General features: G+C 39.1%; 2 protein-coding genes and 1 pseudogene across 2 annotated transcripts; 2 read left to right on the forward strand and 1 right to left on the reverse strand.

Annotated features, from left to right (window-relative positions):
- The first annotated feature begins 915 nt into the window (after positions 1-915).
- Positions 916-11,575, forward strand: LOC115514703 (putative olfactory receptor 2B8). The gene is made up of 3 exons (XM_030316843.1): positions 916-1,824; positions 8,884-8,901; positions 11,471-11,575. Exons 1-3 carry the CDS (start codon positions 916-918, stop codon positions 11,573-11,575), a joined length of 1,032 nt encoding a protein of 343 aa, XP_030172703.1.
- A 3,981-nt stretch (positions 11,576-15,556) lies between these two features.
- LOC115515180 lies at positions 15,557-15,636 on the reverse strand (annotated as a pseudogene).
- Positions 15,637-19,475: 3,839 nt separating this feature from the next.
- LOC115514773 (putative olfactory receptor 2B8) lies at positions 19,476-20,408 on the forward strand. The gene has a single exon (XM_030316949.1). The coding sequence runs from the start codon at positions 19,476-19,478 to the stop codon at positions 20,406-20,408; it is 933 nt and encodes a 310-aa protein (XP_030172809.1).
- The last annotated feature ends 5,733 nt before the right edge of the window (positions 20,409-26,141 follow it).

The raw sequence follows: 26,141 nt of genomic DNA on the forward strand, positions 1-26,141 counted from the left end.
GATAACTTTTAAAAGTTTATTCTGATTAGAATGTTGATACTGAATAATCCTACATCTTTCAGGAATTTTACAGAGTCTAGTTGGTGTAATGTGTGAAACAGAAATCTGAAGAAGGAAGAGGAAAATGTTGGGCACTGGATTTTGGAGTTCTGATTCCAACAGACTCTGTACAGCCACTGAAATTTTGGAGTTTTGTTAATTGGTATGGTAATTTTAAGCATCTTTAGGACAAAAGTTAAGCACTGTAATTGAATGGTGCTATTTTCTGGTTCTCTCTGGTTATTTATTTTATTGCCATAGGGGAAAAAACCCCAATGTGTGTTTATATGCGGATCTAGTACTGGTATTTTGAATGTAGTTGAATTTCTTTGTATAAGTATATTGTAGGTCATCAATTCCTATATCTGGATGCATTTGGACATTATGTTGTATTATAAAGTACTGCATGTGAGGTGTGTGCAAATCTAGTTGTGTGGAATTATGAGATACATATTTAAAATAATGAATCTCCCTCTGTATGCATCTCTTTCCTATTCTTTCTGATTGTTCTCTCTCTTTTTCATTGATCCCCATTTTCTCTAAAATGTAGCTACATTTTCATGGTAGTTTCAGTCCTATTATGATCAGATTTAGAGAACTTTTATACCTATGACTGACACAAACACAAGGTTCATTATTTGATTTTTCATATATGAAATATTAATGATTTACATTTTTGATAATGTGGAACTAAATTGGTATGAGCTATGGCAATTTCAATGAGTACACCATTTATTCAAATAGTTAGTGATAAAATTCTCTGGCTATGTCTTTTAACATGATAAATAAACCCCCTGCCTCCTTTTTATTTTTTAGAACATTTCTTTAAAAATTGCTAAATACTTGGTCTTGACAGGAAACACGTGGTAAGAAAGGATGGACCCGAAAAATGGAAGTTCTTTCACTGGCTTTATCCTGCTGGGTTTCTCTGACCGGCCTCAGCTGGAGCGAGTCCTCTTTGTGGTTCTTCTGATCTTCTATCTGCTCACCCTGCTGGGAAACACAAGCATCATTGCGTTGTCCCGCCTGGACCCACACCTGCAGACTCCCATGTACTTTTTCCTGTCCAACCTAAGCTTTCTGGACCTGTGTTACACGACCAGCACTGTTCCTCAGCTGCTGGTTCATCTCAGGGGACCAGACAAGTCTATCTCCTTCGGTGCCTGTGTAGCTCAGCTGTTCATCGCTCTAGGGTTGGGATGCACAGAATGCATTCTGTTAGGGGTGATGGCATTTGACCGCTACGCAGCCGTCTGCAGGCCCCTGCACTACACAGTGATCATGCACCCCCGTCTCTGTGCCCTGATGGCTTCTGCATCGTGGTTCACTGGTTTTGCCAACTCCTCATTGGAGACGGTGCTCATTTTTCTCATACCGCTTTGTGGGAGAAATAAAATAGAGCACTTCTTTTGTGAGGTTCCCCCATTGCTCAAGCTTGCCTGTGTTGACACCACTGTGTATGAGTCTGAGATCTTATTTTTCAGTATGATCTTTCTTTTCATACCTGTGGCATTAATCACATTCTCCTATGGTCGGATAGTCAGGACAGTGTTAAGAATAAAGTCAGCTGCAGGACAGAGGAAAGTGTTTGGGACATGTGGGTCCCACCTCACCGTGGTCTCCCTGTTCTATGGCACGGCCATCTATGCTTACCTGCAGCCCAGCAGCAACCATTCCCAGGATCAGGGCAAGTTCATTTCTCTCTTCTACACCATCATCACCCCCATGGTCAACCCTGTCATATATACCTTGCGGAACAAGGATGTGATGGGCGCAATGGAGAAGGTTTTCTGTAGGGGCTCCATATGACTGGGGGGAAGAGCCTTTGATGGAGGCTCAAATGTCAGAGGCTTTAAGATTTTGTGTCCTTCATGTGTTGTCCAACATTCTCGTGATGACTCTCAAGGGAATTTCCTTACCTCGTTCATTTTTTTAAAGTAACATTTTCCTTTTTAAAAAAACTTTTTAAAAAAAGTTTGTTTATTGAGAGAGAGCAAGAGTAAGAGGGACAGAGAGGGTGAGAGAGAGAGAGAATCAGCAGAGAGAGACAGAAACAATTCCAAGAAGGCGCTGCACTGTTAGCAGTAAACCTGATGCAGGGCTCAAACTCACGAAGTGTGAGGTCATGATCAGAGCCAAAATCAAGTGTTGGATGCTGAACCAATTGAGCTAACCCAGTTCTCCCCCTATACCTCATTCTTTTATGCAATGAATGTTCCAAGCTCGTGGATTCATTGCAACCTCCGGAGAGGCTGGTTTAGTGTCCCAGTGCATCTCCGTCATATTAATATTTAAAAAATCCTTTTCTTATTTCATTCTCTTTTGGGAGTACCATTCTAATTGCAAAAAGACATTTATGTACATATGATAAAGGCGTGCACAAAATAAGAATAGGAACCACAAAAACAGTGTAAGAAATATTAACATTTTAGCACTTTCTAGCAATTTCTGGAGGCATATCACTTATTCTTGCATTTGATCATGGCTCTGTTAGAAGGTCTGTAAGTTGACTGTGTCACAGCTTCTTCACAGAATTGGTGGGCAACCACGGGATAGATGAAATTTAGCTCAGAGGAAATCCTGGGAACACCAATCCTGACACAGTCATTCAGATATTAGGCCCCAGTGTGACCGTACCTGTGTGACAGTAATTTTACGTAGCCTTCCTGTCACAGGGGGCGATGGCATGATGAACTCATCCCAGGGACATTGGGAGCATCAGGTAGCAATACAGCAGGCGGTGCTTATGTGTAATGTGTGTAATGTTGTGCGATGTGAGGTGTGCACCTCGCTTGAATTTATGATGAGCCACCTCATTCATTAAAAATGACTTTTGAGTGGGCACCTGAGTGGCTCAGTCGGTCGGGTGTCTGACTTCAGCTCAGGTCATTATCTCATGGTTCGTGGGTTCAAGCCCTGCGTTGGGCTTTGTTCTGGCAGCTCAGAGCCTATAGCCTGCTTCAGATTCTGTGTCTTCCTCTCAATCTGCCCCTCCCCCGCTCTTGCTCTCTCTCTCTCTCTCTCTCTCTCTCTCTCTCTCAAAGATGAATAAATATTTAAAAAAATGACTTTTGAGGACATTGAATGACACAAGTCCTATTTTATATTCTTTTTTTCCCCTATAGTAATGCAGCAAATGTTTCAAGGGCAAAATATATTTAGATCCTTTCTTCATACCAATTTACAAATTGTTTGATAGAGGCCTGAAGTGATTAAGGCTTTTGTATGTCACATCTGCCAAAGATTCCATACAATTTGAACGCAGGGATATATTATAAAAATATGAAAAATGACCTCCATTTTCCAGGAAATCCCATGTTCTATGGTGCTTGTTTAGATTCACCAGGAGAAAATTTAAGGAATGAATAAAATGTATATTAAGTATTAAAAATCTCAATATGTCTAAGTTTTACATATAGCCATCACATTATGAACTAACACAATTCTGAATGATGAATAATAAATATAAACATCTCATAACAAGTGAATGTGACATTGTAGAATTTAGATCTTAACTAAAGCTCAGTTTGCATATAAATATGTTTTGTGTTATGGATCTGGGTTTTTGTATATATTTCTTGTCATGAGCAGTACATTTTCTCATGGAGGTTGAAGTTTTGACTATGCCACTGTAAAAGAAATGTTTATGTTTTTCTTGGTAGGTTTTCCCAGTGTGTAGCTCAATGCAGGTAAATGTATTTGTGTCTTTGGACACATATTCATAACAATCACACTGTTCCCTCTTCTGACAGCTAACCGGCATTATCCTGGGTCTTGAACCCCCTGAGGGTCTCATGCTTATGACCGGTAATCTTGCAACATAGACAGCATTAGGCAGGTTGGAAATGAGAGCTTAGTGGAGATTATCACATGGTCATGGTTCTGTCTGGATCCCTAAAGGCATCACAGTAATCACGTTTGAAATCAACACCTGGGATATATTTTGATGCCATATATGTGGTAATGCTGAATGAACACCAGTACAGAAACAGTTTTGTAATAATGTTTATCCCCAATGGTGACAAATTTCCTTCTCTCCATTATGTTTCCATTACATTCTGACAGTTATACCAGTCACTCTAAAATCCCTCAAAGGAACTTTCCATGGTGTGGTGTAAAAACCCTCAAGGTCTCTCGAAACCACACAACACAACCTTATGTTCTGGCTGAGCAGCTACTTCTCAGTGATTAAGGACACAGAACCCTGTGGAAACAGATGTATTTCCTCTAAGTGAATGTTGGATAGTATTTGAATGTTCATGTTACATAGGAATAAATTACAGATAGTAAAGATCCGTAGGGTCCATGCTAAATAAAGAAGGAATCACTTAAGAGACCAAAGAGATTGAATGTTGTTCTGTAACATTTTTCTAATGTTGGGAATGTGCCTCCCCACGGTCTCCATGCTTTGTATATTACAGGCTGCTGGGTTGTATAAATTGCCACCAATATTATTTGAACCATTTCCTTTATTTTTTTAAATTTTTAAAAAAAAATTTTTTATTTTTTTTTTTATTATTTTTTTTTAAATTTTTTTTTCAACGTTTATTTATTTTGGGACAGAGAGAGACAGAGCATGAACGGGGGAGGGGCAGAGAGAGAGGGAGACACAGAATCGGAAACAGGCTCCAGGCTCTGAGCCATCAGCCCAGAGCCCGACGCGGGGCTCGAACTCACGGACCGCGAGATCGTGACCTGGCTGAAGTCGGACGCTTAACCGACTGCGCCACCCAGGCGCCCCCTTTAAAAAAAAAATTTTAATGTTTTTTTCATTTACTTTTTGAGAGACAGAGACAGAGAATGAGCTGGGAAGGCGACAGAAAGAGAGGGGGAGTCACAGATTCCGAAGCAGGCTTCAGGCTTGGAGCTGTCAGCACAGAGCCCGACGTGGGGCTTGAACCCATGAACCATGAGTCATGACCAGAGCCGAAGTCGGCCGCCCAACCGACTGAGCCACCCAGGTGCCCCTGAACCATTTCCTTTAAACGTTCACCAATAACTCTGGCATGGCTACAGGGATTGTACCCAAGATTTGGCTAAATTATTTTATTCCATCTGTCTCTGGCGCTTGGAGCTTTGGACTATCATTTTGCTCTAGAGAAGGTCATGGATTCTTCCAGGTCTTTTGCCTCTGAGGAACACAGTACACACCGTAGCTCAGGTATCCAAAGTGACCCAAGTGTCAGTCCGACTGACATGAAACACAATTCTTTTTTTTAAAGTTTATTTATTTTTGAGAGAGACAGGGAGAGGGAGAGAGAGAATCCCAAGCAGGATATGTGCTGTCAGGGCAGAGCCCACATGGGACTCCATCTCACGACATGAGATCGTTACTTGAGCCAAAAATCTCGAGTCAGACGCTTACCCAACTGAGCCAACCGGGTGCACCTGGGATATACTTCTTAACCAGAAGATTTACTACTAATTAGCAAATGTACAAAATAATGAAGGCGCACGCAGTATCCCGGAAGCCCTAGACCGGCCAGACATAGCGTTGGGGTCCCCCTCACTGCAATGGACAACGTTTCCTTTTGTCATATGTGGGGCTCTATTGTGTGGTCCAAGTCAGCACAGAGAAGTTATGGGGTTCCTCAGTTCATGGGTCCCTACCTTCATAGCCCCGTCCTGGCCTTAGGACTGTCACACGTTAGCATAACGGCAGGGTGTGCGGTGTAGGTGGCTGCACTCTGAACACGCCCTCTGCGTCCTGCTAAACTCACTCCTGGATCAGCCATCAGAGTGCAATCACTGTAAGTGACTCCTGTAAGTCCCTCCTGTACCTCCTAGTCTGCACGTTTCGCAGCTACTGTTGGCCAGAGTCCCGCTCTGACCGGGCTCACGGAGGAGGCAGGAGCAGGTCACAGACCCCTGCCAACTCCACCCTTCACAGGTGTCTGCTTTTTGGATGCTTGTTTTGTGACACGGGTGAGAGCCTTCTTGCACCGCAGTGGTGTTGTGGCATGTTTGAGCCCTGATGGTGCAGAGTGGGAACCACCGTGTGTGGACCTGTGGTTTCCTGGGAAGGAGGGGCTGGGTGTAAAAGTGGAAGGGAGAGGGTGAATGACTGGAGATCAGAGGGTTCAGAGGAAGGGGTCCCTGAGGTGGCCTTAAGGACAGGACACTGGCTTAAGGGAGGAGACATTCCCTTCTTTCCCCCAGGCTTCTCCCAGCTGTTTGGAATTAAAGTGACAAGACAGAGTAACAGGAGGAAAAAAAAAATCCAGAGTTGTAGTACCTGAAGGAATCTTGCCCCACTCAGCCCCGTGGAACAAACTAGACCCTATTTTAATGTTATTAGAGAGACACACAAGGTAAACATTTAGAAATGCCTTCTTTCAGTCTCTGCATTGAAATTTGGATCACAATGAGAGGGTTGTGTTTGTAGTTGGTATAATGAAAGAACACTCTATTTAGTAACTTTGCAGGGAGATTTTTTATTAAGCAGCAATAAAAATGTGAACTTAGGAGAGTAAGTTTAAAAGAAAGAAATATAGAAATGATAAAAGAAGTGAATGGTATCTCTGGTGTTTATTTTTTCTTATATAACTAAGATATGACAGATGCATAACATTCAGCAAACTTAAGAAGTACAAATGTGAAAATATACATAATGAAATTATTGCCACCATTGTGTCAGCTAACATCTGCATCACATCACATAATTACCATTTCTTCTTCACGGTGAGAACATTTGAGATATACTCTCTAGGCCACCTTCAAGTTGAGAATATAATAATATTAACTGTAATCACCATGCTGTACGTTAGATGCTCAGGAAGTATTCCTCTTCAAACTGGAAGTTTGATCTCTTTGCCCAACATCTCCCACTTCTCCTATCCCTTAGCCCCTTGTTTTTTTTTTTTTTTCCCTTTACCCCTTGTAACCACCTTTCTACTGTCTGAATCTATACACCTTTTCTGGTTTCCACAAATATGTGAAATCACATAGTCGTTGTCTTTCTCTTCTGACTTCTTTCATTTAGCATAATGCACACAAGGTCCATCCATGTTGTCACAAAAGGCAGGATTTCCTTCTTTCTCATGGCTGAATAATAATCATTTGATATGTATGCCACATCTTTTTTTAATTTATTATTTAAATTCACATTTGTTAACATATGGTGTATTATTGATTTCAGGAGTAGAACCCAATAATTCATCACTTACATATGACACCCAGTGCTCATCACAAGTGCCTTCATTCTGCCCATCACCCATTGAGCCTATCCCCCCACCTTCCTCTCCTCCAATAACTCTCAGTTTTAACTCTGTATTTAAGAGCCTCTTACAGTTTGCCTCTCTCTCTGGTTTTATTTTTCCTTTCCTTCCCCTATTTTCATTTGTTGCATTTCTTACATTCCATACATGAGTGTAATCATATGATATTTGTCCTTCTCTGCATGACCTACTTTGCTTAGCATAATGCACTTTAGTTCCATTCAGGTTGTTGCAAATGGCAAGATTTCATTCTTTTTCATCACCTTGTAGTAAGTATTCCATTGTAGCAATATATGACATCTGTATCCATTCATCTGTCAGTGGACATTTGGGCTCTTTTCATAATTTGGCTATTGTTGATAATGCTGCTATAAACATTGGGGTGCATAGGCCCTCTTCGAATCATCATTTTTGTATCTTTTGGATACATACCTAGTAATGCAATGGTTGGGGCGTAAGGTCTATTTTTAATTTTTTTGAGGAACCTACATACTGTTTTTGAGTGGCTGCACCAGTTTGTATTCCCACCAATAGTGTAACAGGTTCCCTCTCTCCCCATTCTTGTCAACAACTGTTGTTTTCTGAGTTTTTCATTCTAGCCATTCTGACAGGGGTGACGTGGTATCTCATTGTGGTTTGGATTCGTATTTCCTTGATGTGATGTTGAGCATCTTTTCATGTGTCTATTAGTTATCTGATTGTCTTCTTTGGAAAGGTGTCTATTCAGGTCTTCTGTCAATTTCTTTCCTGGATTATTTGCTATTTGAGTTTGGTAAGTTCTTTAGAGATTTTGTATACTATCCCTTTATCTGGTATGTCATTTGAAAATATCCCTCCAGTTGTCAGAAGCCTTTTAATTTTGTTGGTTGTTTCCTTTGTGGTGCAGAAGTGTTTTATCTTGATGAGGCCCTAATAGTTCATTTTTGCTTTTGTTTCCCTTGACTCCAGAGACATGTCTAGTAAGAAGTTGTTCCAGCCGAGTTCAAAGAGGTTGCTGTTTGTGTTCCCCTCTAGGATTTTGATGGTCCCTGTCTTACATTTTGGTGTTTCATCCATTTTGAGTTTATTTTTTAGCATGGTGTAAGAAAGTGGTCCAGGGTCATTCTTCTGCATGTCACTGTCCAGTTTTCCCAACACCATTTGTTGAAGAGAATGTCTTTTTTCCATTGGATATTCTTTCCTGCTTTGTCAAATATTAGTTGGCCATACACTTATGGGTCCATTTCTGGTTTTCTGTTTTGTTCCATTGATCTACATTTCTGTTCATTATGGCAGTACCATACTGTACTCCCGACTACAACTTTGTAATATAGCTTGAGTCTATAATCATGATACCTCCAGCTTTGCTTTTCTCTCTCAGGATTGCTTTGACACATCTGAGTCTTTATGGTTCCATAGCAATTTTAGGATTGTTCTAGCTCTGTGAAAAATGCTGGTGATATATTTATAGGGGTTGCATTAAATGTGTATGTTGTTTTTGGTGGTGTGGATATTTAACAATATTTGTTCTTCCAATCTATGAGCATGAAACGTTGTTCCCTTTCTTTGTGTCTTTCATTTCTTTCGTAAGTGTTCTATAGTTTTCAGGGTACAGATCTTTTACCTCTTTAGTTAGGTTTATTCCTAGGTTATCTTATGGTTTTTGGTGCAATTGTAAATGGGATCCATTCCTTGATTTCTTTTTCTGCTACTTCCTTATTGGTGTGTAGAAATGCAACAGATTCTTGTATGTTGATTTTCTATGCTGTGACCTTCCTGAATTCAGGATTAGTTCCACTAGCTTTTGTTGGAGTGTTTTTCAGGTTTCTACGTAGAATATCATGTCATCTGCAAATAGTGAACGTTTGACTCCTCCCTTGCTGATCTGTATACCCTTTATTTCTTTTTGTTGTATGTTGCTGAGGCTAAAAGTTCCTGTCCTGTGTTAACTCGTAATGGTGGGACTGAGTATCCTTGTCTTATTCCTGTCTGTAGAAGAAAGGCTCTCAGTTTTACCCCATAAAGGATGATATTAGCTGTGGGTCTTTCATATATGGCCTTCATAATGTTGAGGTATGTCCCATGTATTCCTATGTGGTTGATGGTTTTTATTAAGAATGGATGCTGGTGCTTTCAACAATAGGTAAACAATGGAAAGAGCCTAAATGTCCATCAACTGAGGAATGGTTAAAGATGTGGTTTATATATACAGTGGGATACTACTTGGCAATGAGAAAGAATGAAATCCTGACATTTGCAGCAACATGGATGGAACTAGAGGGTATTATGCTAAGTGAAATAGGTCAGTCAGAGAAAGGCAGATACCATATGTTTTCACTCCTATGTGGAAGTTGAGAAACTTAACAGAAGACCATGGGGGAAGGGAAGGGGAAAAATAGTTACATAGAGGGAGAGAGACAAACCACAAGAGACTCTTAGCTAAAGAGAACAGGCTGAGGGTCTATGGAGGGAGGTGGGTGGGAGATGGGCTAGATGGGTGATGGGTACTAAGGAGGGCACTTGTTATGATGAGCACTGGGTGTTGTATGAAAGTGATGAATCACTAAATTCTATTCCTGAAACCAATATTGCACTGTATGTTAACTGACTATAATTTAAATTAAAAAAAAAAGTGGGTGGACGTAGGACGTATAAAGCTAAATGAAATAAAGAGAGTCAGAGAAAGACATATATTATTTGAGTTTACTAATATGTGGAATTTAATAAACAAAAGAACAAAATAAAAAGAGGCACACCAAAAGAAACCCAACTCTTAAATATTAAGAATAAACTGATAGTTACCAAAGGGAAGGTGGGTGGGGGGAGGGTGAAATAGGTGAAGAGGATTGAGTACACTTACCATGAGGAACACTGAGTAACATATAGAATTGTTGAATAGTAATCTTGTATACCTGAAAGTCATCCACACTGTATGTTAATTACTGGAATTAAAATTTACATGTAAAAGTAAACAAAATAAATATAGTTTTCCTCATCCCCCACCAAAAAAAAGATGGATGCTGTATTTTGTCAAATGTGTTTTCTGCCTCGGTTGACAGGATCATATGGTTCCTATCCTTTCTTTGATTAGTGTAGTATATCATGTTGATTGACATGTGCATAGTGGATGGCTATGCAAATAGTGAACCAGCCCTGCAGCCCAGGAATAAATCACACTTGATCTTGGTGAATAATTCCTTTAATTTACTGTTGAATTCAGTTTGCTATATCTATCTGGTTGAGAATTTTTGCATCCAGGTCATCAGGGATACTGGCCTGTTATTCTCCTTCTTAGGGGGCAGGGGGTTCTTTGTCTGCTTTTGGAATCAAGGTAATGCTGGCTTCATGGGATGAGATTGGAAGCCCTCCTTCGATTTCTGTTTTTTTTGCAACAGTTTGAGAATAGGTATTAACTGTTCCTTAAATGTCTGGTAGAATTCCCCTGGGAGGCCATCTGACCCAGGACTCTTGTTTGTTGGGAGATTTGTGATTACGAATTCCATTTCTTTGCTGGTTATGGTCTGTTAAAATTTTCTATGTGTTCCCGTTTCTGTTTGGTAGTTTGTGAATTTCTAGAAATTTGTCAGTATCTTCCAGATGGCCAGTTTACTGGCATATAGTTTTTCATAGTATTCTCTTATAATTATTTGTATTTCAACAAAGTTGATTGTGATCACTACTCTTTAATTCATGATTTATTTATTTGGTTCCTCTGTCTTCTTTTTGATAAGTCTGGCTTGAGGTTTATCAATTTTGTTTATTCTTCCAAAGAACCATCTCTTAGTTTCAATGAACTGGTCTATTGTATTTTGTTTGTTTCGATATCATTTATTTCTGCTCTAATCTTTATTATTTCCCTTCTTCTGCTGGCCTAAAGCTTTATGCTCTTCATTTTATTTTTAAAAATTTCTTTAATGTTTATTTATTTTTGAGACAGAGCATGAACGAGGGAGGGTCAGAGAGAGAGAGAGGGAGACACAGAATCTGAAGCAGGCTCCAGGCTCTGAGCTGTCAGCACGGAGCCCGAAGCAGGGCTCGAGCTCACGGACCGCGAGATCATGACCTGAGCCGAAGGCGGATGCTTAACGACTGAGCCACCCGGGCACCCCTATGTTCTTCATTTTCCAGCTTCTTTAGGTGCAAGGTTAGATTGTGTTTTGAGACCTTTCTTGCCTCCTGAGTGAGGCCTGAGGAGAAAAGCATAATAGCAGGTCTGTAATTCCCTCCCTCTTCAGGACACCCAGAGTGTCAGTTCTCCATATAACTATCAGGAGGGCATCTACCTGGTATGTGAATACCTGAGAAAATCCAAGTCTAAGAATATTTCTAGCAGGAGGTAGTTTATCTCCTTAGGCAGAACATGATAAACGAAACTGGAAATTATGGATCTTTGAGAAATAGCCACAAAGTACCCATCAATTTTCTTACATTTTTCTTATTGATTACTTGTAAGTCTCCTGATAAACTCAAAACGAATATGAGCTTAAATCCAAAGACTAGCTGAATTTAAGTTTTTTTTTAAACGTTTATTTATCTTTGAGACAGAGAGAGACAGAGCATGAATGAGGGAGTGTCAGAGAGAGAGGGAGACACAGAATCTGAAACAGGCTGCAGGCTCTGAGCTGTCAGCACAGAACCTGACACGGGGCTTGAACTCACAGACAGCGAGATCATGACCGAAGTCAGACGCTTAACTGACTGAGCCACCCAGATGCCCAAGACTACCTGAATTTAAATAAATCATGTACACATATTAACAACACAGGTAATTTTTTAAATTATGAGGACACCATTAAATCCAATGGCTATCAACTGTAAAATGTTTTAGAGGATTTGAGTTTTTTCCCCCTAGCCACATTAGAAGATAGGTAGAATTTGGTGGCCTTCCTTTATATTCATGTTAAAGATTAGAATGTGCCTAATTATTAGCTCTGTGATTCTGTATAATTGGTCATAAATGAAACTAAATGAAGAATATATTTACATATTTACATTTGAAATTAAGCAAGTGAATGGATTCTTCCTTACATGTTTATATGTAAATATATTGGGCAATTGTGAGGAAAAAAATCTTAAGTGGTTTATAAAACATCTGGGTCATTCACAAGTGGGAGCTAAGGTAGCTGGGGAGGTCTAGGGAGTTATTGTCCTCTGTCAGACATGTGAACTAATAAAAGAGAAAGATTAGGTCTCCTCTGGCATTGTCCTCCATAGTCATTGTCCCTGAGGATTGCCATGTCTGGGCACCTCAGTGATGTGGGCTCATTAAGAGTGTGGGGCATCCATTCCCCAGAGACATCAACAGGGGAAGGGATTTGTTTCTCTGTGCCAGCCCAGCCACAGCTCAGAGTCATGGCACCCTCTGGCCTGCTTGTAAGGGTCTTACTGTCACACAAGCAGGTCATTGTCCTTGGGACACCATACGGAGGGTCTGTGACTGCCTTCATCTTTTACCTTTGAAAGGCAAAGTGTAGATCTCTGGTGCCACATGAGGACCTATGAAGTCATTCTGAGAAGGTGTCCTTTTCCTTAAGAAAAAGCTATGGATGACCTAGTGTTGGTGTAGTCAACCTTTGCATCTACTGCAGACACTGATTCTACATGTCCGTGTTCCTATCCCCAAAGTTGTATTTAGGCAGTGACTTGGAATGGAGGTAAGGAAATAACTTTGAATCCACAGGGAAGGTGAATAAAGATGAGTGAAATATAAGTTGGTCTCTGTGTTGCTCTAGGAATCGGCAAGTTAGTTTATTTCCAGTTGTAATTGTTCTCAAAAGAAACAACAAAAAAAAGCTAAATGGTTTGGATGTGGCCAATTGTCTAATGCAACAGACTGTGGAAGTTCACAAAATTTAAGAACTAAATGCAATTGTTCATGATGGATGCCTCTAGTCATTCGTAGACATTTGATTCTTTTGTAGTACATGCATCACACCACTCTATGCACATGTGGAAAATCATTAAATATGCATGTTTAGTGGGAATAACATTTGCCTTCAGTAATAGGTTGATAGAGAATGCCTATGTGTAAAACTATCAGACTGTATGCCTCCATGCTTTCCCTTTGTTCCATGTTGTCTGTGAAATTAGATAATACTTCCTCTCTATGCTGAAAAATTATTGTCAGCATTTATTGTCTTAAATATTTATTTTCTCCCTTACCAGTTACCAAAATATCTAAAATATGTATGGAGTTTTTAAATGGTATGTTGAAAATTACATCAGAGAAGTTCCATTTGGTTTATATTCTGTCCATGTATCTTTATTTTGACTTTATTGTTAACAAGAAAGCCGATCCTTCCACTGCATACAAATAGCAAAATGATGAAGAGAACAGTAGTGAAAAACCTGAATGTTTTACTTGAGTGATGAATTTGGGAAATGACACAGCGTGTTGTGTGTGTGTGTATGTCTGTCTGTGTGTGTGTGTATGTGTTTTGTTTGTGTGTGTATGTGTAATTGCCCTAAGGTGATGTGTAAAGTACAGTAGGTTCCATCCTTCTATCCTTGCACACGATCATGAACGGACTCTTGTATGGACGCTGTTGGTGACCTGCCCAGACGCTCTTTACCTGCTGGGGCTCCAATCCAAACCCTAGTTGGTATGAGTGTGGGCTCCAAGGTTCACAGCCATTCCCTTCGTGACAGAATTGTCCTCAGCTGAAAGGGAGCTATGGTGCCAGGTGATCTGGAGAACATGGTGGGGGCAGCTCACAGCTAGTGACAGACTTATGGGATGTACAGAAGGTACCAAGGCAGGACTAAATCTGATGCAATCCATGCTACAGAGCCGTTCTGTTCAATACAGTAATAAGTCTCCACAGGAAGCTATTTCAATTCAAATTTATTAAAATTAAATAAAACGTAAAGTTCAGTTTCTTAGCTAGGGTTTATTTATTTATTTATTTATATTTAAATGTTTGTAATTGGCACAAAAACAGACACACAGACCAATGGAATAGAATAGAAACCCCAGAACTAGACCCACAAACGTATGGCCAACTCATCTTTGACAAAGCAGGAAAGAACATCCAATGGAAAAAAGACAGCCTCTTTAACAAATGGTGCTGGGAGAACTGGACAGCAACATGCAGAAGGTTGAAACTAGACCACTTTCTCACACCATTCACAAAAATAAACTCAAAATGGATAAAGGACCTGAATGTGAGACAGGAAACCATCAAAACCTTAGAGGAGAAAGCAGGAAAAGACCTCTCTGACCTCAGCCGTAGCAATCTCTTACTCGACACATCCCCAAAGGCAAGGGAATTAAAAGCAAAAGTGAATTACTGGGACCTTATGAAGATAAAAAGCTTCTGCACAGCAAAGGAAACAACCAACAAAACTAAAAGGCAACCAACGGAATGGGAAAAGATATTTGCAAATGACATATCGGACAAAGGGCTAGTATCTAAAATCTATAAAGAGCTCACCAAACTCCACACCCGAAAAACAAATAACCCAGTGAAGAAATGGGCAGAAAACATGAATAGACACTTCTCTAAAGAAGACATCCAGATGGCCAACAGGCACATGAAAAGATGTTCAGCGTCGCTCCTTATCAGGGAAATACAAATCAAAACCACACTCAGGTATCACCTCACGCCAGTCAGAGTGGCCAAAATGAACAAATCAGGAGACTATAGATGCTGGAGAGGATGTGGAGAAACGGGAACCCTCTTGCACTGTTGGTGGGAATGCAAATTGGTGCAGCCGCTCTGGAAAGCAGTGTGGAGGTTCCTCAGAAAATTAAAAATAGACCTACCCTATGACCCAGCAACAGCACTGCTAGGAATTTATCCAAGGGATACAGGAGTACTGATGCATAGGGGCACTTGTAGCCCAATGTTCATAGCAGCACTCTCAACAATAGCCAAATTATGGAAAGAGCCTAAATGTCCATCAACTGATGAATGGATAAAGAAATTGTGGTTTATATACACAATGGAATACTACGTGGCAATGAGAAAAAATGAAATATGGCCCTTTGTAGCAACGTGGATGGAACTGGAGAGTGTAATGCTAAGTGAAATAAGCCATACAGAGAAAGACAGATACCATATGGTTTCACTCTTATGTGGATCCTGAGAAACTTAACAGGAACCCATGGGGGAGGGGAAGGAAAAAAAAAAAAAAAGAGGTTAGAGTGGGAGAGAGCCAAAGCATAAGAGACTGTTAAAAACTGAGAACAAACTGAGGGTTGATGGGGGGTGGGAGGGAGGGGAGGGTGGGTGATGGGTATTGAGGAGGGCACCTTTTGGGATGAGCACTGGGTGTTGTATGGAAACCAATTTGTCAATAAATTTCATAAAAAAAAAAAAAGAAACTGCAAAAAAAAAAAAAATAAATGTTTGTAATGTTTATTCTTCACTTGATCTTAGCCAAAAGGCCGAGAAGCGATGTCATGTTTATTCTTGAGAGAGAGAGAGAGAGAGACAGAGAGAGAGAGAGAGAGAGCGAGCGCGCAGGGGAGGGACAGAGAGAGAGGGAGACATGGAATCCAAAGCAGGTTCCAGGCTCTGAGCTGCCAGAACTGAACCTGATGTAGGGCTCGAACCCACGAACCATGAGATCATGACCTGAGCCTAAGTTGGATGCTTAACTGACTGAGCTACCCAGGCACCCTGAGATTCATAGCTAGAGGATTTTAAATGCTCAGGCATGACAGGTGGAGAGTGGGCATAGTATTGGACAGTGAGGACAGAGTATTTCTACCATCACAGATGGATGCTTCTGCTGGAGAGTTCTGGCCAGCTTCTCATGGGATCAGGCTCCTGCTGTTCCACTGGAGACCACATCCTTGCTTAGCAACATTCTCTGCTGTTTTCCTTCCCTCACCCCGTTTATCCCGAGAGCATTCCCTGAATAAATAACACGGCATGGAAATCCTACTTCATTGTCTTCTTCCACAGAACCTACCCTACAACCCTGTCAGTGTTCATCATATCTGTCATTTTCTATGTAGTGATGGCTATATCCCTCATTTTCTCATCCTCCCTCGTCATCAGGGGCCTGTTCTCATATGTCTGAGGTCAGCTCAGACCCATGAGACAGAAGCATCAAGCAAGCAACAGCGATTCAGTCGTAGCACTGAGGCTGCGGAAATCTTGCCTGCAATTTTTCCGGATTCATTCAGGAACCAGATAGGGCAGCGTGTGTATGTCAAATATATCAGTGAATGTTATATATTTGAAATATCTTAAATGGAGATATTATATTGAAGTTTTTTGTCTTTAAACTGTGTAGTATGCATACTGAGCATCTGGTTTTGTGGAATATGTATTCTTCCACTGAAACGTTTAGAGTTACATGTAGCATTGAACACTTAGGGTAATTGCTCTATTACCTTAGGTCTGTCAGTAGTAAGCATTTAACGTCTTTCATTTGATGCCTGTTTTCTCGTTACTGTAAATTGAGTTCTTGTGAGGTGTCATTTCAATTATATACTTTTTTTGATGGTAATTATTACATAGAATACCACTTGTTTTGTTTTGCAGAATCTGTTTTTATTTTAACTAATAATTTTTTCTCTCTTTCTATACATAACACATGTCCTTTTCTAGTATTTATTTTTTGTATGCAAAGCAATAATTTATGTGTAATTTTTAGAAATGGATTTTCCTGTATGATATCATTTCATGACAGCTGCAGTCTGCATTCATATGTTTATATTAATTATATATATGTGTGTGTATATAATATACATATTATAATATATATAATTATATTATAATTATATATTAATAATTATATTATAATTATATAATATAATATTATATATATTATATATTATATATTATAAATATATATATATATTAAAACCCACACATTAACCCCTGTAAAGCAGCAAGAAATTTGTACAAGTTCATTTCACCAACTCTTTATCTTTTCTCAACTGTCTTCCTAGTCCTTATCGAAATGATAGTGTTAAAATATATCATTTTTTATTCTAATGGTGCAATAGTATATTGGTATTTTGTTTGGATGAGTTAGCATTTTATGTTTGCCCTCCTTCACTTTGGTGAGTGTTTCCTTTATCAGGCACATTAAAGAGTTTGTCAGTGGGGGCTCTTGGTGGTTCAGTTTGTTAGGCCTCTGACTCTTGATTTCAGCTCAGGTCATGGTCTCAGAGGTGTGAGGTCAGGCTCTGTGCTGATAGTGAGTGGCTTGCTTGGGATTCTATCTCTTTGTCTCTACATCTCTCCCTCTCCATCTCACTCTGTCCCTCCCCTGCTTGTTCTCTCTCTCTCTCTCTCTCTCTCTGTCTCTCTCTCACAAAATAATAATAATAAATATACTTAAAAATTAAAGAAAAATGTGTCAGCAATGTGTTTCAGATGTATGTATGTATATTTGTGCACGTGTGCATGAGAATGAACCACGGTTTGTTTTTATTTGCTCTTCTGAGAAGGTGTGAGTGTGGGGATATTCCCCGTTGTTGCACATTTAGACTGTCCCCGATACCTTTGTAATTAATTCTATTAAGAAACTGTTGGCACATAGATTTTGTTTTGTGGATACCCTGGTCACATCTTTATAGGAAATCAAAGGAGGTATAAAACAGTGTGAATTGCCGCATCCTTTATTCCATTTCTATGACCATTTATTTTATGCCAGTTTTGTACCCGTTTCTCTCACACATTGGTTTGAAAGAAACTTGCCTTCATATTTTAAAACTCTTGGAAGAGTCAGAAATGTACTGGATGCCTACCCTTCTGAATATGAAAGAACTGAAATACTCATGCCCTGATGCCCTTTCGTTCATATGTTACTATGCTCATTCAGTACTGCGCAGTTGGGTGGAAAAGGTCATCAGACGAGCCTTAGAGCCTTAGAGCTGGCATAGCTTTAAGTTTGATCTAGTGTGACTATCTCTGCAAGCTAGATTCCAGAATGGTGATCTTTAATATAATATACATGGGTGTCGGAGAGTTTGTATAATACCAATATATCCTTTCCTTTATGCCTTTCCTTGTACCATGATAAGTTTTGCATTATAGCTCTTGGAGCTGTCATTGCTTTGAGAATGTATCTGTCTTTATATATTTACCCAAGTAATTATTTTATCATTGGAAATGATGCAAAGCATTACACTTTGTACATAGATTACACATTTGGATAATGATTTAAAATGTTCTGATTAGAATGGTGACATGGAGTAATCCTACCTCTTTCAGGAATTTTTTGAATGCTAAATGGAGTAATGTGTGAAACAGAAATCGGCAGAAGGAAGAGGAAAGTGCTAACCACTGTATTTTAGAATTCTGATTCCAAAGGACTCTGCTTAGCCAATGAATTTTCAGAGTTCCTGTTAAATTGGTATGGTAATTTTAAGCATCTTGCAAAAGTTAAAAACTGTTTGAATGGTGGTGTTGTCAGGTTCTCTCTGATTGAGTATTTAATTGTTTGACTACCATACACACAAAAAGAAACCTGATATATGTTTGTATGCAGAACTAGAAGCGATGTGTTGAATGTAACTGAATTCTTTGTAGAAATAAATTCCAGGGCATAGATTCCTATAACTGAATTTATTTTAGAGATCATGTTGTATCATAATCTGTGACATGTGTGGTGTGCATTCCAGGTGTGTGGAATTATGAGATACATATGAAAGATAATGAATCTGGAGTACCTGGGTTGCTCAGTCGGTTAAGGGTCTGATTTCGGCTCTGGTCAAGATCTCGCTGTTCAAGCTCCATGTCTGACTCTGTGATGACAGCTGGAAACCTGGAGCCGGCCTCAGATTCTGTGTCTTCTTTTGTCTCTTCTCCTCCTCTGCCTGGACTCTGTCTTTATCTCCCTATCAAAGATAAATAAACATCAGAAAAAGACTTTTAAAGATGCTGAATCTCCCTCTGTCTGCATCTCTTTCCTATTCTTTCTGATTTTCCTTCGTCTTTTCCCTCATCCCCATTTTCTCTGAAATGCACACATATATTTGTAGCACTTTAAGCCTACAAAAGACCTTTTGTAACTATGACTGATGCAGACACAGGCCCATTATGTGATTTATCTTACATTAAATGTTAATGATTTACTTTTTGTGGTAATGTGGAACTAAATTGGAACTAATTGATCAATTTCATGAGTACATCATTTATTCAAATAGTTACTTATAAAATGTCATGTCCTGTCTTATAGCATGATAAATCCACCTCCTGCCAACTTTTTTTTTGAAGATTTCTTTTAAAAATTGCTAAATACTTGGTCTTGACAGGAAACACGTGGTAAGAAAGGATGGACCCGAAAAATGGAAGTTCTTTCACTGGCTTTATCCTGCTGGGTTTCTCTGACCGGCCTCAGCTGGAGCGAGTCCTCTTTGTGGTTCTTCTGATCTTCTATCTGCTCACCCTGCTGGGAAACACAAGCATCATTGCGTTGTCCCGCCTGGACCCACACCTGCAGACTCCCATGTACTTTTTCCTGTCCAACCTAAGCTTTCTGGACCTGTGTTACACGACCAGCACTGTTCCTCAGCTGCTGGTTCATCTCAGGGGAGCAGACAAGTCTATCTCCTTCGCTGGCTGTGTAGCTCAGCTCTTCGTCTCTCTAGGGTTGGGATGCACAGAATGCATTCTGTTGGGGGTGATGGCATTTGACCGCTATGCAGCCGTCTGCAGGCCCCTGCACTACACAGTGATCATGCACCCCCGTCTCTGTGCCCTGATGGCTTCTGCATCGTGGTTCACTGGTTTTGCCAACTCCTCATTGGAGACGGTGCTCATTTTTCTTGTACCACTTTGTGGGAGAAATAAAATAGAGCACTTCTTTTGTGAGGTTCCCCCATTGCTCCAGCTTGCCTGTGTTGACACCACTGTGTATGAGTCTGAGATCTTATTTTTCAGTATGATCTTTCTTTTCATACCTGTGGCATTAATCACATTCTCCTATGGTCGGATAGTCAGGGCAGTGTTAAGAATAAAGTCAGCCGCAGGACAGAGGAAAGTGTTTGGGACATGTGGGTCTCACCTCACAGTGGTCTCCCTGTTCTATGGCACGGCCATCTATGCTTACCTGCAGCCCAGCAACAAACACTCCCAGGATCAGGGCAAGTTCGTTTCTCTCTTCTACACCATCGTCACCCCCATGGTCAACCCCTTCATATATACACTGCGGAACAAGGATGTGATGGGAGCAATGAAGAAGGTTTTCTGTAGGGGCTCCATGTGACTGGGGGGAAGAGCCTTCATGGAAGACTTTGAATGTCAGAGGCTTTAAGATTTTGTGTCCTCCACATTTCCTCCAACATATCCCCTGACGACTCTCAAGAGAATTACCTTACCTCTTTGTTTTAAGCAACCTGGTGTTCAAACTCTGAATTCATGGATTCAACAGTGCAAGAGAGTTCCCATTTCTATAAATCCTTGACAACACCTGTTGTTCGTGTGTTGTTGATTTTAGCCTTTCTGACATGGATGAAGTGATATATCATTGTGTTTTTGATTTGTATTTAACTGATAATCAGTGATGTTGAGCATCTTTTGAAGTGTTTTTTTGCCATCTGGATGTCTTTTTGGAGAATATCTATTCATGTATTCTGTCCATTTTTTAATTAGATTATTTGTAATTTGAATGTATAACACCTTTATAAATTTCTTTTTTTAATTTTATTTTTTAGTTTTTAAAATTCACATTGAAATTAGTTAGCATATAGTGCAACAATGATTTCAGGAGTAGATTTCTTACCATTTAGCCCATTCTCTCTCCCACACCCCCTCTAGTAACCCTCTGTTCTCCATATTTATGAGTTTCTTATATGTCTCCCTCCCTGTTTTTATATTATTTTTGTTTCCTTTCCCTTAGGTTCATCTGTTTTGTCTCTTAAAGTCCTCATATGAGTGAAGTCATATGATATTTGTCATTCTCTGACTGATTTTGCTTATCATAATACCCTCCAATTACATCCACGTAGTTGCAAATGGCAAGTTTTCATTCTTTTTGATTGCCGAGTAATACTCCATCATATATATATACCACATCTTCTTTATCCATTCATCCATCAGTGGACATTTGGGCTCTTTCCATACTTTGGCTATTGTTGATAGTGCTGCTATAAACATGGGGGTGCATGTATCCCTTTGAAAAAACACACCTGTATCCCTTGGATAAATACCAGAAGATTTTTATTTTGATGAGTTCTTGATAGTTCTTTTTCGCTTGTGTTTCCCTTGCCTCTGGAGATGTATTGAGTGAGAAGTTGCTGCTGCCTAAGTCAACGAGGTTTTTATCTGCTTTCTCCTCTAGGATTTTGATGGCTTCCTGTCTTACAGTTAGGTCCTTCATCCATTTTGAGTTTATTTTTGTGTATGGTGTAAGAAAGTGGCCCAGGTTCATTTTTCTGCATGTCGCTGTCCAGTTGTCACAGCACCATCTCCTGGAAAGACCGTCTTTATTCCACTGGATATCCTTTCCTGCTTTGTCAAAGGTTCGGTGGCCATATAATTGTGGGTCCATTTCTGGGTTCCATTCTGTTCCATTGATCTGATTGTCTGTTTTTGTGTCAGTACCATACCGTCTTGATGATTACAGTTTTGTAATACATCTTATTTTTTTCCAGAAATGCTTTGCATGGTTTATTCATTCCCCAAAACAAGCCTGTGAGGCAGGTGCCATTAATTAGGGGATGATTGCTCTTTTGGCTTTGTAACAAGTAGGACGTTGGAGCACTGTAGAGAAATGGTAAGGTAGGAATCAAATCCCACATTCTAAGCCAGTTTGGAATTCTGCATTTGTATTGTCTTTGACTACTTGTTTTCACTAAATTTCTCTGAGCTTTGTTATCTTCATTGAAGATCTCTATTATAATCCTTTTATCAAAAATCATATTGTACCCAGGCACCTGGGTGGCTCATTCAGTTATGCTGTAATCCATTTTGAAATCCTGGATTGTGATGCCTCCAGCTTTGGTTTTCTTTTTCAAGATTGTTTTCGGAATTTGGGGTGTTTTCTGGTTCCATACAAATTTTAGGATTGTTTGTTCTAGCTCTGTGAAGAATCCTGGTGTTGTCTTGATAGGGATTTCCTTGCATATGTAGATTGCTTTGGGGAGTATTGATGTTTTAACAATCTTTGTTCTTCCATTCCCGGAGCATGGAATATTTTTCCATTTCTTTGTTCTTCAATTTCTTAAGCTTTGTATAGTTTTCAGTGTATATTTTTTTCACCTCATGGTTAGGTACATTTCTAGGTATTTAATGGTTTTTTGTGCACTTGTCAATGGGATCGATTCCTGATTTCTCTTACTGTTGCTTCATTATCGGTGTATAGGAATGCAACCGATTTCTGTGCAGTGATTTTATATCCTGTGACTTTGCTGAATTCATGGATCAGTTCTAGCAGTTTTTCAGTAGAATATGTTGTGTTTTCCACATAGAGTTTTATGTCATTGCTAAGAGTGAAAGTTTGACTTCCTCCTGGCCACTTTGGATGCGTTTTATTCCCTTGTGGCTTCTGATTGCTGAGGCCAAAACTTCCAATGGCATGTTGAATAACAGTTGGTGAGAGTGGACATCCCTGTCGTGTTCCTGAACTTAGGGGGAAAGGTCTTTCTTTTCCCCATTGAGAAAGATATTAGCAGTGGGTCTTTCATATATGGCTTTTTGAATCTTGAGGTATGAACTTTCTATCCCTACTTTCTTGAGGGTTTTTATCAAGAAAGTGTGCCGTGTTTTGTCAAATGGTTTCTCTGTGTCTTTCGAGACGATCATGTGGTTCTTGTCCTTTCTTTTATTGATATCACGTATAACATTGATTGATTTGTGGCTGTTGAAACAGCCCTGCATCCCAGGTATAAATCCCACTTGGTGTGGTGAATAATTCGTTTAATACATTGTCTGATTTGGTTGGCTGGTATCTTGTTGAGGACTTTTGCATCCATATTTATCAGGGAAATTGTTCTGTAATTCTCCTTTTGTGTGGGTTCTTTGTCTGGTTTTAGAATCAAGGTAATGCTGGCTGCAGAGAATCAGTTTGTAAGGTTTCCTTCCATTTCTATTTTTGGTATGGCTTCAAAAGAATAGGTGTTAACTCTTCTTTAAATATCTAGTAGAATTCCCCTAAAGCCAACCAGGCCTGGACTCTTGTTTTTTGGGAGACTTTTGATTACTAATTCGTTGTCTTTACTGGTTATGGGTGTGTTCAAATTTTCTGTTTCTTCCTTTTCCAGTTTTGATAGTTTATATGTTTCTGGGAATTTGTCCTTTTCTTCCAGATTGCCGATTTCATTGGTATATAATTGCTCATAATATTCTCTTATTATTGATTGAATTTCTGCTGTGTTGGTTGTGATCTGTCCTCTGTGATTCTTGATTTTATTTATTTGGGTCCTTTACTTTTTCATCAAACTGGATATGGGTTTATCAGTTTTGTTAATTCTGTCAAAGAACCATCTTCTGGTTTCATCGATCTATTCTACTGATTTTTTTTTTTTGATAGCATTGATTTATGCTCTTGTTTTTAGTATTTCATATTATCTGCTGTTTTTTGGTTTTACTTGCTCTTCTTTTTCCAGCTCTTTAAGGTGTCAGGTTAGGTGTGTATCTGAGACGTTTCTTCCTTCTTTGGGAAGGTTTGCATTGGTATATAGTTTCCTCTTATGAATATTTTTGCTGCATCCCAGAGGTTCTGGGCTGTGGTGTTATCATTTTCATTGGCTTCCATGTACTTTTCAACTTCCTCTTTAACTTCTTCGTTAGCCCATTCATTCTTTAGTAGAATGTTCTTTACTGTCCAACTGTTTGTTATGTTTCCACATTTTTTCTTGTGGTTGATTTGAGTTTCATAGTGTGGTGGTCTGAACATATGCATGGTATCATCTTGATCTTTTTGTAGTTTTTGAGGGCTGATTTGTGTCCCGTTATGTGATCTATCCTGGAGAATGTTTCATGTGCACTTGAGAAGAATGTGTATTCTGGTACGTTAGGATGAAATATTCTGAATATATCTGTTAAGTCCATCCGGTGTAGTGTGTCATTTATAACCATTGTTTCCTTGTTGATTTTCTGTCTAGATGATCTGTGCATTGCTGTCATTGGGGTGCTGAAGTCCCTTACTATTATGGTGTTATTAACAATGAGTTTTTTTGTGTTGTGATTAATTGCTTTATATATTTGAGTGCTTTCACATTTGGAGCATAAATGCTTACAGTTGTGAGATCTTCTTGGTGGATAGATCCCTTAATTATGATATAATGCCCTTCTTCATTTCTTGTTACAGTCTTTAGTTTAAAATCTAGATTGTCTAATATAAGTATGGCTACTCTGGCTTTCTTTTTGTGACCATTAGTATGATAGATGCTTCTCCATCCCCTTACTTTCAATATTAAGGTGTCTTTAGGTCTAAAATGGGTCTTTTGTAAATATATATAAATGGATCTTCTTCTCTTATCCATTCTGTTACCCTATGTCTTTTGATTGGAATGTTTAGTCCAGTGACATTTATAGTGAGTTCTGAAAGTTATGAATTTACTGTGGAGTTGGAGTTTCTGGTGGTGTTCTCTGTTCCTTTTAGTCTTTGTTGCCTTTGGTCTTCTTGGTTTTTGTTTTGTTTTCTTTTGTTTTGTTTTGTTTGTTTGTTTGTTTGCTCTTTTCTTCTCTTAGAGCATCGCCCTGAAAATTTCTTGCAGGGCTGGTTTAGTGGTCACAAACTCCTTTGTTTGTTTGGCAGGGAAACTTCTTGGCTGCATATTTTTCTGATTCATCACGTTGAATATATCCTGGCACTCCTGCTGGCCACCAAGTTTCTGTGGATATGTCTGCTAGGACATGATTTGTCTTCCCTTGTAGGTTAATGACTTTTTTCCCTTTATGCTTTCATGAATCTTTCTTTGCCTGAGTATTTTGTAAATTTGAATTGATATACATTGTTGATGGTCAGTTTTTGTTGAATCTAATGGGAGTTCTCTGTGCTTCCTGGATTTTGATGTCTTTGTCTTTCCCCAGGTTAGGAAAGTTTTCTTCTATGATTTGCTCACGTAACTTCCTATCCCTTTTTCTCTCTCTTCATCATCTGGGACTGCTATTATTCTGATGTTATTCCTTTTCAATGAGTCACTGGGTCTCTAAATCTTACTTCATTCTCTTTTGCCTTAGACTCTCTCTTTTTTTTCTTCATTTTTCTTAATAAGCTTGTCCCCTATATCAGTGATTCGCTGCTCTGATTCATCTATGCTTGTTGCCATGGCTTCCATTCAAGAGTGCCATGCCTCTAAATTCTGGTTCAGACATCATGCTTGTATCTGTGTTGATTAAGTTCCTGGCTGTCATTCTTCCTGTTCTTTCTTCTGGGGTGAATTCCTTCATTTCATCTTTTTGAAGGAGGAAACGGAATTAATGATGTAAAAAAATAAAAATAAAAATAAAAAAACACAAAAAAATTCAAATAAAAGATGCTATATCCTAAGTGTGTTTTGGTCAGGTGTTGAAAGAAGCTTGATAGATTAGTGAAAACAGGGAAAGAGAGGAAAAGAAAAAAAAAAGGAAAAAAAAAGTTTGACAATTTCAAGAAATGAATACAATGATATAGAATAAAATGAAATAAAGTAAAATGGAATTGAAAAAATTTTCAAAAGTAAAAACTATAGTAGAAAAAAATAAAAATCTTTCTAATAAAAATGTAAAATAAAAATAAATTTTTTCTCCTTTATTCAAGAATTTGAAAAGAAAAGAAAAAGAAATAAATGGAATAGATGGACCAGTGAACAGAATTAAATACGATTGAAATTACATCCACTTTCCCCTATAAATTATATTATGAAGCAGTTTATAGGTCATAAACTAAGCAGGTAGAGATATTGGTGGTGTTCCTGAAGAGTGAGGTTGGCCCAGTTGGTCACGGTTTAGTGTAATGACATTGTTCTCCACTAGATGGCACTGCTTAGCTTACTGGGGTGGATTGCTTTGGTGC

Source organism: Lynx canadensis, chromosome B2 (assembly GCF_007474595.2).
Source record: "Lynx canadensis isolate LIC74 chromosome B2, mLynCan4.pri.v2, whole genome shotgun sequence".
NCBI lineage: Eukaryota > Metazoa > Chordata > Mammalia > Carnivora > Felidae > Lynx > Lynx canadensis.

What these genes read in the sequence shown, in the direction of transcription:
- LOC115514703 (XM_030316843.1), top strand. Translation starts at nt 916, where the DNA reads ATGGACCCGAAAAATGGAAGTTCTTTCACTGGCTTTATCCTGCTGGGT.
- LOC115514773 (XM_030316949.1), top strand. Translation starts at nt 19,476, where the DNA reads ATGGACCCGAAAAATGGAAGTTCTTTCACTGGCTTTATCCTGCTGGGT.